Genomic DNA, 12,203 nt, shown 5'->3' on the forward strand with positions numbered 1-12,203 from the left:
TGTGTACCACGTTGCGACTTGATCACGAAGGTATGAGAAGAAACTCTCTAATCTAGTAAAGTTATATAAAGAAAAGGTGTTGCCCTTGTTGTAAGATATAAGTTCATTAACTGTTTAGACATTTTTACATTTTTTTTACCATATGAGTACGTTGCATATCATTTCCTTAATAAAGAGAGATTTTAGAAAGTTCGGACAAGTACCTTGTAGGTAAGAGCCTAGCTACCACCGCTTCCCTTTCTTTTGTTTTCTTTACTCCTTAATTTTAAGGTAATGAAAACATTATTTGGCCTCTATACCTACATATATTCTACTTTTGATTTATTAATATAGAAAAAAGCCAAAAAGTCCTATCTTTCTAAAAACAAAAAGAGCCTAGCTAGCACTAACTAACATGCATGTTATCATCAATCAACAAGACAACAGGGGAGAAAATATGTTTTCTCAACAACTCAAAGTCTAAAGTCAGAAAGAACAGAATCTTGTTCTTCCGAGTGTCTGTCTTTACTTCCTGCTTTGGGGAAACAGGTGAGCACCCAACATACCCAGAAATTAAAAGAATAATAAAAGCTCGATCGTACCAAATTGCATGATCGAATTAAATCGATGCTAGTTGATCGATTAATTTCTCTCCGACGAACTAGATCAGGCTCTGCAACAATATTTGTCTGAACTTCCTTTTTTCATCCCAAGTACAATTTCAGATACACATCAATCAGAATTTCAGATAACTCATTGAGAAAAGACAAGTGTACTGGTCAATTAACTAGCTGAAAACCATAAATTTCAGGTCATATATATAACTCGTTAATATACTTTATGAACAACTCCATCTGGAAGCTAGATATACATATTCATGAGTTCTACTCTCATGGAATACTTACATATATGCATTTCTAATTAATACATAATAACTAATAAGTAGAGCATCTTCTTATGTAGATATGTAGCTGTATTTATACTAAATATTACATGATAATATTGCACTGATCGATCAACTGATAATATTAATCTGAGTTTACTGCTCATTCGTCTCCTTGATTAAACTGCCTCTTCTTGTCCTCGATGTACTTGCTGATGAACTCCTTGGTGACCACTGATCCATGCGGCCAGCTCGCCGGCGCCGGCGCCGGCTGCCTACTGTTGCTGCTCCCGGCGAAGCCGGCGGCGACGGCAGTGGTCGCCGGCCTCGCCTTCACCGTCGTCGCCCTCCGGTTGGCGCCGTAGACGGAGGGCTTGGTGACGAGGTTGTAGACCGGGGCGATCTTCTCCACCTTCTGGACATCCACCTCGCCATTGCCAGAAGAGGAGTTCTTGGCACGAGCCATGGCGTTTCTAATTTCTTTCTTTCTTGGCTCACTAATTGTGACTGTAATTGAATTGTGTTGTTGCTGAAGCTGAGCTTTGCCTGCTTGATTGCTGCCATGGGAGTGAGTGGTGAGCTCAATTTATAGGCCTGCAGCTGCAACTGAATTCAATTGAGTGAGCTACTGCACCTATCCCTCTATGGTCACTGACTCACTGGTCAGTGTGAGCAGTGACCAATCACTAGTACAGAAATAGCCATCTCTGCCGGTTCACTTTGGTTCGGACGGAAAAATGTGAGTCTATGTGAACCGACGGAATGACCCAATAAGATTGCTTTTTTTAGTGGATCTAGAAATCAGGCAAGGCAGCAACGTCCACATTTTGTTGCATCTAAAGAATCTTTTGTCGCGCTACGTGCCGTGGGAATTAAGCACCTGCCTGCACATTTGACAAAATTGTAAACCTTTTGTATTGGCTCGGTGACATGGTGCAAGTTCAGTTAAGCAAAGTTGAGAATCTCTATGGAGCATTTGTGAAATTTCGGTATTCAAAACTCCCAAGACTTTGTGCCTGGAAAATTTTTTTGGATCTATTTGAATTTAGTTAAAAATCATTAAACCCATTAAGAAACCGCTCAAGATCGAATCCAATAAAATATTGAATTTGCTGGTCTATATAAACTTTATTTTTACGAAATGCAATTATATACGCTAGACCCTAGTTAGGTCGTGTTCTTCGATGCATCTTCCCATCTCTACTTCCTCGTTTTTCGCGCGCAAAAAGTTGTTTTAAAATGACATATTAATCCATTTTTTTTAAAAAAAGTATAATATACTTAATTACTCATATGAGTCGCTCTGTTTTACATGCAGAGATGAATTTTTATCGCTGGAGCCGAACACAACTTTAGTGCGGAAACAATCGTTGTCTGCAACGTACACCACATACTCGAAAAGTGAGAAGGTTCCTTATCTCTATTGACGAAGAAAGGAAGCCTCGAAGGTGGGGGAGGAGTTTTCACGTTGGGAAAGCGAGAGCAGATGACATGGTTCTTCCTCGATCGTCGGATGGTTTTGGCATCATGATCCAACGGTCAAATCTCTTGATGTGTGTGAATTGTGATGAATGAGCATTGGCGACAAATGGACACATGCATGGTAGAACCATCCATCCATGAAGTTGGATAATTGCTACTTGAAAGAGAGGAAATATTCGGCGTATTCAAATTAATTTTAAGTCAATAATATCAAACTTAGTCTCTTTATCCCAAACTAGGGCCTATCTGAAACATGTTATTGTAGAGGATTATCTAGCTAATTGATCGTAGGGGTCATTATCCAAAAAAAATGATCATAGCTAGGGGTAAATTAAGTAAGTTTTTTTAAAAAAAGAAACTTAGCAAATACCTTACAATGAGTGGTCTAAACAATGTGGTAAAGAAATGTTTCCAAGAAAACATATTTCTACTATTATAAAAATTAAAGATGTTTTGCCTGGTATTTTGGTAGATCATCCGTGTTTGAGTCAGTTTTTAATATCATCCGCTTTTAGAAATACAAATTCATATTTAAATTGGATTTTAAGCTCGTTTGCTTTTGGAAATACAAAAGGAGTCGTACAAGAAATCTCTTTTAAAAAACTCCGCATGCTAACTTGAGATGAAAATCGAACTCCTAATTGCACCTTATGATTTTCTAAAAAAAAATCCAAGCGGATTCTCACTGTGAATTTTACCCTAGTTAAACCGTATATACTAACAATAATAAGATTAAAATAACGTTCACCCATTGCAACACACGGATATTTTTCTAGTTTACATAGACGTGAAGCAAATAATCTAGGATAATAATTCAGTGAAGTACGTTAGTACATCACCAACAGGGAAGGGCATTGCCGTTGGCAAAGACCGTCAAACTGAGTGCAAAAGCTACCATGTCATCTCGCCATCTAATTCTAGGCTACATAATGTTAAATTTATTTTATTAAAAATATTTAGTTTATCACTATAATCGAGCGGATAATCCACGACAATAATCCGGTCAATAATCTGAACCAAGCTGGGCAAAATTATTTCTCCGTTATTGAATCCTTCTAGTTTAAGTCAGTTAATAACAACAGAAGATTTTTCAGAAGGTCCAGATCAGCACGGTGAAGATAAGGGTGACTAGCTAGCTAGCTAGTTGGCTGCAACAATCAACAAAGGCAGCAGGAAGAAGCTAGCTAGCTGCTTCAAAAGTCCAAAAGAGTTTTTGCTGAAATCCCTAGATTCCCATGTAAATTGCTTAATCGAAAGTGCTCGACGGATTCTTGCTTTGGAAAACATGGGTGCCTGATTGCCTGCTAGTGGAGAAACATCGTAATCATCTCACCGAGAAACTGCGTGTAAGTTTCTCTGAAGAAGCACCTGATCAAAGTTTAAGTTTCTCTGAAGAAGCACCTGATCAAAGTTGCTCTTTTTCAGTAAGTGAACTTCGTGTCTATCAATCTCAGGTTAACCGCGTTAAGCTATCGATCGAATCACTGAATGCAAATCTTGTTGGAATATGCATCCTGAATTCCTGATCATGTAGGGTTCACAGGTAAGGCAAACGGTCAAACATGTTTAAAAAAGTTAACAGCATCAAATATTTAGGAACGGAGGAAGCATATAATATATGACTGAATTTCAAGCAAAAGCAGGCAAACGATATTCATCTTACCGAATACAGCGTGATTTCTAGTGTTGATACAACGTTAAAGTTCAGGAATAAGTTCTGAACGATGACTCGAAATATATATCGTCGCTCATGGCGATCGCAATCGCTATAATTTTGCTCTGACGTTGCTGCTCACGCAGCTGATTTTTGTTGCTACAGAGCTAGCCCAATCAACTCAGAGGTATCGATCGTTGTTAGCTGCAAATGCAAGAGCATCAGGTTCTCTCCAAGACGGATAATGAATTGGACTCACAACAGTAGTCTACTACTACTACTCTGCAAAGAATTGCAAATATATTCAGGAAAGCACTTCTCAGTGTGATAGTGGACACTCCATAGCAAAGATATTTGAGTGTCACTTTTGAAAGGAAGCTTTGATCTTTTTGATGTGCTGGCCTTGTGAAATATCTACAAGTTGGCGATTGCAACCTTTAAAAGGTATCCATTAATTATTAATTTACTGTTTTAGGACTAGCTTGTGATGTCTGAGAGAAAAAAAAAACAAAGTGAATCAAGTTCAGCACATACAGCTATAGTTTTTGTGTTATGTTTGGTTTAGTTGGTTGTTGGTTAAATTAACTTCCAAATTATGGTTCCAACTTGCAAACTTTGTTAGATTTCACTTTCTGGCTTCTGAACGTGTTTGTATTTCTACAAACAAAAAAAAGATGTTTGGTTCAATTAATGTAGCCTTACAGTTGCTGAAGAGATTCTCTTGAAATTAAATAAAAGTTGCAGCAGACATGCATGGCTAGTTATGTTACTGAAAATAAATCCTTTTTACTGATCATTAAATACTTTTAACTGCTCTTAATTAATTGGCAATAGCTAGGTAAATCTTGGCATAAAAATCATTACCTCAGAAATGGGTACAAACTGCATATATGTTTTTTTTTTTGGGTATGTCCTTCTTTGGTAAAAGAAGGAAAACTGGGAAATTAACCATGAAATAAGGGTGAATCATAAGTTCTTGTTTTATCAATCATTGGGAGTTCATTATGTACACTTCTGTTTCATTCTTTGAACTTGTAATATAATTCAATAAAGTGTCTGATAATTTATCTTTTAAAATAAAGTTTTGCCCACACATCCCACCAAGTCATGGTATGGCCAAAACTAAGGTTTATTTCTAAATTAAAAATAAGTTACCGGATCACTTTTAAAATCCAACTAAATGGTTCAAAACACAAAAATTGAAATTGGCCAGTATCTCCACAGGCTAATAATATTAGAGAGAATTGGTAGCACTAGTGCAGCTTGCTAGCTAACATTCCATCAAATTCTAGATATGTTAGAGTGTAAACTAGAGAGAATTGGTAGTAGCCTTTATTAGATTGCATTGAGCATCATGGGTTGTTTATGTGGAGTAACAGATTGGAGGGCATGAAGCTTGATCTCCTAGGTAAGGCAACCCATACAGATAAGTCAGATGAGATACTTAAAATCCTAGTATATAGTAGATATGGAGATATATATTCCAAACATACTTAACAAAGAGGGCATTGTAGGATTATACAGCAATAACTAAACCAATCAGAGGGAGGGTGAATGATTGAAGTACCCAAAAACCAAAACTTTTAGCAGAATTAAAAGTTACATTCGAATAGATAGAGCTTGGTCTGACTGGAGTTGATGCGCCGGTCTAACCGCACAGGTGCCTCCGGTCTGACCAGTGTAGTCGCTCTAGTCTGACCGTCCTTTGCGTAGCTGTCGCCTGCTTCTGATACTTAAATCCTAGTATACTTGATATGGAGATATATATATTCCAAACATACTTAACATATAGAGAACATATACCTGCTAGTCCACTTGAAACAAACATATCTAAGTTCCAAATGTTTCAGTCTCAAAGGAGAAAGTTCGTTCAATAAAAAACACTCTCAAAGGAGAAAGAAAGATGCTAGTTTTTCTGTACACAATTGGAGGGGTAGTAAACTTGCAATCTGCTTTTTTGCATATTGGAGCATGGCGATGTGGAAATTGAAGTATCACAGGTGAAATAGGCACAATTTCTAAAACAATTTATTACCATGAAGTTTCAAGACACAAAATGGGGCCTTTTAGCCCTTTACATGACTGGTAGTAGCCACTTTTGTATCTTATATATATGTCATTACAAGCATGTCACACAATTATGACATATAATAAACTTATACATATATGGATTATTACGTTCATGGCATCTAGCGACACCGTGGTAGATGACTGGCCAGTTACACATGACATATGACAGAGCCTATAACCATCATCCCTAGTTATCCCAAGTAGAAACTCACATTTTCCCTAGTAAACCATGCGTGCTAATTAGTTGTTATGTATAGCCACTAGACGATGACGTACACCGTCTATTTCTCCGATCATAACTTAGTTGTTCATTCTAGCCACTGGGACGATGTCGTCTGGTTTTCCAGCCACAGCTCCAACCCGAACAACGGTGACGGCCATGCTTTCGGCCTGACCTGTTATCGGCGATATCCTGCTTGTGGTCGCTGATGGCTTGGTGACGAGGTTGTAAGCCTGGATCTTCTCCACCTTCCTCACCCTCACCACACCTTCGACCGGGAGATCGCTGCTCATGTTCTTGGCTCCAGCGCGGAACATCTTCTCCCTCCCTTTCTACACCACCCCTCTTTGATCAGATGATGGAGATCAGCCTAGCTAGGTATATCTATCATTAGGAGGGATTTCAAGCTCTAGCTAGCAAGATGGTACATGTTCTTGTGTGAGCTTGCCTTGGCCACCATTTATACTCCTAGACAACTAGGAGTTGTGTTCTTGTGGGACTCTGCAGTGTCTCCATGGAGATGCCAATTGTACAGTGAGAGCAATCAATCAATGGAGAAATATGTAATGGGTGATGCTGTTTGGTCGACGTGGCTGCTCTTTTTTGGATTGGATTTTTTTTTTTTGAAAAGAATTTTGGATTGGATATGATGTTGTGCTATCTGTTCGGTTGTTGCTGTGCAGAGTGCTTATCGTTTTGGGCATCTTGATTCCAATCAATTAATATCAGTCTGATCTTTTTTTTTGCACCCATGTGGAAATATCGATCCCGAATTCGCATCGATGCTCTTGATCGAAAGTGAAAACTCATGCTGTCCTGGATCATTCAATAATTAAGCCTCGTGCTAGCTGCAGGCATTTGTGAGCATATGGAATATATATAGCCTCTATTTTTTTCGGCTTGAGCATATTGACTTAGATTTTTAAGATGCTTTTATAGGGTTATGGTTTTATAAACCGGTGGATATTTAGATTTTATTTCAAATGTAGAGTTATACTCTAATCCACATATATAAGTCAATATAGTTTCTCAAATATAGTTTTTTGGTTCAATTGTGCAAGAATGGTTTATGGATTATATATGACTTTAAAAAGCCAATTGAAAATATTGCTAGTTTGTTTAGACTTTGGCTTTTAGACTTATAAAGCACTCATAGGAGGTCCAAACAAAAAGGGCTATAGAATCGTAACCAATAGCTATGATAGAGGTATGTTTCATGGAAAAAAATTATGCCAAGTGTTATATATATGGAGTGTAAATTTAATTAGAATGTAAATATCTGAATCTGCATGCGAATTCCGATCATGCATCTGTATACTTTTGGTTATATAAATCAATTAAGGAGAAATTTTCATATTTTTGCTGATGATCATCCAAAGCTTTTAAGCTTCATTGACACACTACCAATCTCATGCTTATTTACCTAACAAAGAGAAATCAAGCGTGCTGCACGTTGCATGCTAAATATAATTAATTCAAAAGCTTAGGATCTCCAATAACTGAGCACAGTGGAGAAAAGTTTCAGGATGCAGCTGCTTTTTTTTCATATATAATATATAAAAGCCCATATATATATGCATGCTCTTTTGTCGGAGAGATATATAGATTTTATTAGTCAACTATTGAACTATATTTATCTCCAAGCATATATGTCCCTGGCCCAAGCTGTGTCGGGTTTTTATACGCTGTCGCCAATTAATTATTGTGACAATAGTTTGGCAATCCTTGTATGACAAATTAAATAATTAAATTATCAGTGTTAAAGTACATTGCATGTAAATTTACCGGTTGTTGTCCTTCACTTTTAATTTTTTACATTCATTTTAGATAATGGAAATATATGGTTTAAGCTTGATTAATTATGTGAGCAAAAAAATATCCAAATATATATGATATTTTCTTCCATCCTTGAATATATACCTCCATATATACTACTTCAAAAGAAAAAAAATAAATTGATTGAACCGATTAGAACCAGAGTCCCACTCCGGTGCTTTTTACTTGTATTAGAAAGAAATATGAACCATTAATCTAATTTGATCGAAGGTTTCAGATCTATTTCTACTACCACATCACTTAACGGTAGAGAGCACCAGGGCATATAAAAGTTATATATACCTCAATTTTGGACAGGAATTATATACCTCTAACTAAAAACTAAATACTTATACATCTCCCAAAGATTATTGAAGTAACACATCAAAAACATATATGTATAATGTATGTGAATTTGAATCCTACACTAACTTGTGAGATTAGTTTTGATACATCACTTATTGAAGAGCAGTCTCATCAAGTCATGATATGAGAGATATATTCCTGTCCAAGGATGACAGAGAATCTCTATATGTAACCAGAGATTTATTTAATATATTCACTGTCTGCAAGCCCACTCGACATCAATTACAACGAAAAATTAAATGGCATAGTGCACACCAGAGACAAAGCTGTACTTTTCCTTTTGCAAGAGAAATAACTGTAGCTTGTGTTGGTCTATATTAAAATGTTCGGTTTCTCATATCATGAGTGTCTTTAAGTTTTTTGGATGAACTAATATTCTGTTCATTAAACTAATAATCAAATTAACATGCAAGTAGGACAACACATGTGCTACCACCATGTAGGAAACAAAACTATCAACATATATAAAAAAAACCGAAGTAGAAAATGTGCTGCCTTATTGTGATATATATATATATATCGACTCTTTGAAACATGTCAAAATAACATGAACAGTAGTTTATAATTAAGAAAGGCTTGTGCCTCGTGTGTGACTTTTGTCCAATCAGGTATATTTCAACGTCTCCATCAAAATTAAAATTAAGGGCTTCTTTCAAACATGGAAAATTTACAAGAACTTAAATAATAGTATTTAGTTCAAATTTCCTAAAAAAAAATCCTTCATTTTTCAAAGTAAGCCCAGGGATAGAATATATATATCCAAGAGAAAAATTAAAGATATTGGTAAACCTTAACTTTATAAATTACATATATATAATCAAGACAATTTTATACACCCTCGGAGGTAGAGTACACAACTCTAAGAACACAAAATAATACTTGCAGGATAGTATGTTATTGTACGGCTTCACATAATATAAAACTCCTCCGAACAGACCCTACATATATATACACCGATCGCCATATAGCCGCACACGTATGTACTTCAACGGTTTCAGTGGCATCATGTGCAAAAGTTAATCAACTTGGCCTGCGGGCTTATTGTTGCCTTGCTGGAACGCCTCTTTCTTCCTCCGGATGAAATCCGCGGCTATCTCGTCGATGTTCCTCAGGCCGTCCCCGGCCTTCTTCTCCGATGCCGTCGGCGCCACCCCGTTCATGACCACCACGATCTTGTCCACCCTCTGGACATGGACTTCGCCATCCGGTACACCACCATCACCGCTGCCTCGTGACATATTCCCCGGAGCTTGTGACTACTTTGATCTAACTTGCTACAATATTTATAATTCTAGATCAATATAAGGAGGATTGGGTACTTCTCTCTTGGTTGATATGGATTGTATTTATAGGCTGGCTCGACTCAGCTGGCAAGCTACGCTAGCTCCAATTATTGTACAGTTAATTAACTGGCTCTTTGATCTGAACAGGTAGTAGCTTTTCATACCGTTAAAGAAGTGTAACTTAAGGTTAATGTAAGGTACGGGTCAGGTCAGATGGAACATATATATATACTTGTCATTTGTGCAAAGTGAAATACTTCCTTCGTATTTTAATGTATGACGCCGTTGACTTTTTGATAAACGTTTGACATTTCGTCTTATTTAAAAAATTTATGTAATTATCATTTATTTTATTGTGACTTCATTTATCATTAAATATTTTTTAAGCATGACATAAGTATTTTTATATTTGCATAAAAAAATTTGAATAAGACGAATGGTCAAACGTTGGTTAAAAAATCAACGGCGTCATACATTAAAATATGGAGGGAGTAATTATTTGATCTTCAGATTAAGGCTAGCCACACATGCGTAATTGCATATACATTGCGTTGCGTGCGTGTTTGTGCGAATGAAGGTGCATTACGGTAGTTAGCTGCATTCACAAAAGTCCGAAAGAGTGGCGCCCGATCGAATCGATCGATGGATCAGTTGTCTGATTGACAGGTGACACATGGAATATTAGCTCGCTCTTGCTGACTTCTTTTGTTACATATACAGGAGTAGCGTATTTCAGATCTTCGGCCAGAAGAGAGGATACTGGAAGAGGATTCTCTGATTTTACTTCCTACTACTTTGAGTCACTAATTAATACGCAGGGTTTACAATTTCGTTTTCTGAAAATTTTGGTGATTTAGGTAGGACCAAAATTTCATGATTTTCGGCACTTTTCGGACCAAAATTTTTGAAATTTTGAAAGATTTTGAATGAATTTGAATAAACTTTGACCAAATTTCACAAAAAATTGAGGAAACCCAAAAATTTTGGTCGGTATATTAATTGATTTTCCGGTGGGGTCCAAAATTATTTCCGAAATTTTGAACCAAAATTGTAAACACTGCTAATACGTGGGTCGGTTGGGTAGAGGACCCTCATGTCAGTGAAACAGTTGAGGCAGTGCATGCAAACCACAGCTGTCGCGAGAGAGTATTAATTGTTACGGAGCTGTTTAGCAATACATGTTGTGCAAACTGAAATTTCGTTGTAGTAACTCCTCCACTCAAAATTATAAGTATTTTTAAGATTCAAATTTTGTATCATAATATTTTTCCCAATATTTTAATGCATGAAAATCTATACATTTTTAGCCAAATGAGATGTTTATGAAGAGAGCAAATCTAAGCAATTTAAAATTCAAAATTTGACCACTTAAGTGACTAAAATACATTTTTTTTCTTCGCCTCTATATTAATTTTTGCTACAAAATCTAAAAAATATATATTTTAAAAAGGAGAGAGTATTTCATTATTTGTGATCATCGATATTATGTGGTTCTGTAATTATTGTTTTGTCGATTCCGCTTGACGTGGATAAGCCTGTAATTGTGTTATTTTCCGTTGATTCCACTTGGCGTGGATAAAGAGCTTATAACATAGCACCTGGAATACTTATTCTAATATGTTTCAGACAATTAATTAGCCTTTAGAGCCAAGTGTGTCATGCATATATAAATATAACCCAGAAGTTAAATTTGGTCTACAGTAAAATAAAATGCAGTATGTTGTGAAAAATGATTTTTTTTTGAAAAAAAATGATTCATTATATTTTTCTTGAAAACTTTCAGTTGAATAATAAAAAAATAGATTTAAAAAAGGGTGAATAGCCAATTTAGTCCTTCAAGTCTTTACAAAGGTTCACTTTGGTCCTTGAAGTTGCATTTTGTTCGTATAGATCGAATTAAATATTCGTATTGGCTCAAAATCATCCTTGTACCTACTTGATATGCTACATAGCTAATCCTAGTCAACGTTTCTACTATAAAATGTCCCTTATACTCTTAGTTTGCACACACGGGTCAAAAGGGAAAAAACTAAATAAATAGCAATGTAATGTACTTCTCATTATTTCGAGCTGTACACACAACAGTAGAGCTTCAATGGCTATATTGCACTACCCCTAGAAGTAATTACCATGTATTCATTATGATGAAAAATGTATTGTACACAAATTTTGATAAAAAGTAGCTGCATATAATCATTGGATGTATATTTGATGGGAAGTCTTGTCCAATAAGTAAATATTATAGCATATTTCTCATTTGAAATCATTCTTATGTATGTGAATGAGGTGTATAAGGGTCATTTATCACAAGAGATGCTGACTAGATTTAGCCACATGGCTCCTCAAGTGGGTTCGAGCACATGATCTGGATTCAAAATGAAAAACTGAAGGATTAATATGGATGGATTGCAACGTCAAGGACTAAATTGAGCCTTATGTGAAATTTAGAGG

The 12,203-nt window shown here is 36.2% G+C and overlaps 1 protein-coding gene across 1 annotated transcript; it reads right to left on the minus strand.

Annotated features, from left to right (window-relative positions):
- Window positions 1-773: 773 nt before the first annotated feature.
- On the minus strand, window positions 774-1,436 carry LOC127772887 (uncharacterized). Its single transcript, XM_052298877.1, has one exon. It carries the CDS (start codon window positions 1,326-1,328, stop codon window positions 1,026-1,028), a length of 303 nt encoding a protein of 100 aa, XP_052154837.1. The 5' UTR covers window positions 1,329-1,436; the 3' UTR covers window positions 774-1,025.
- Window positions 1,437-12,203: the final 10,767 nt, after the last annotated feature.

This window comes from Oryza glaberrima, chromosome 5, assembly GCF_000147395.1.
Source record: "Oryza glaberrima chromosome 5, OglaRS2, whole genome shotgun sequence".
Classification (NCBI taxonomy): domain Eukaryota; kingdom Viridiplantae; phylum Streptophyta; class Magnoliopsida; order Poales; family Poaceae; genus Oryza; species Oryza glaberrima.

Bases quoted from the DNA above. Each gene is read 5' to 3' on its own strand.
- LOC127772887 (XM_052298877.1), bottom strand. From the start codon at position 1,328: ATGGCTCGTGCCAAGAACTCCTCTTCTGGCAATGGCGAGGTGGATGTC.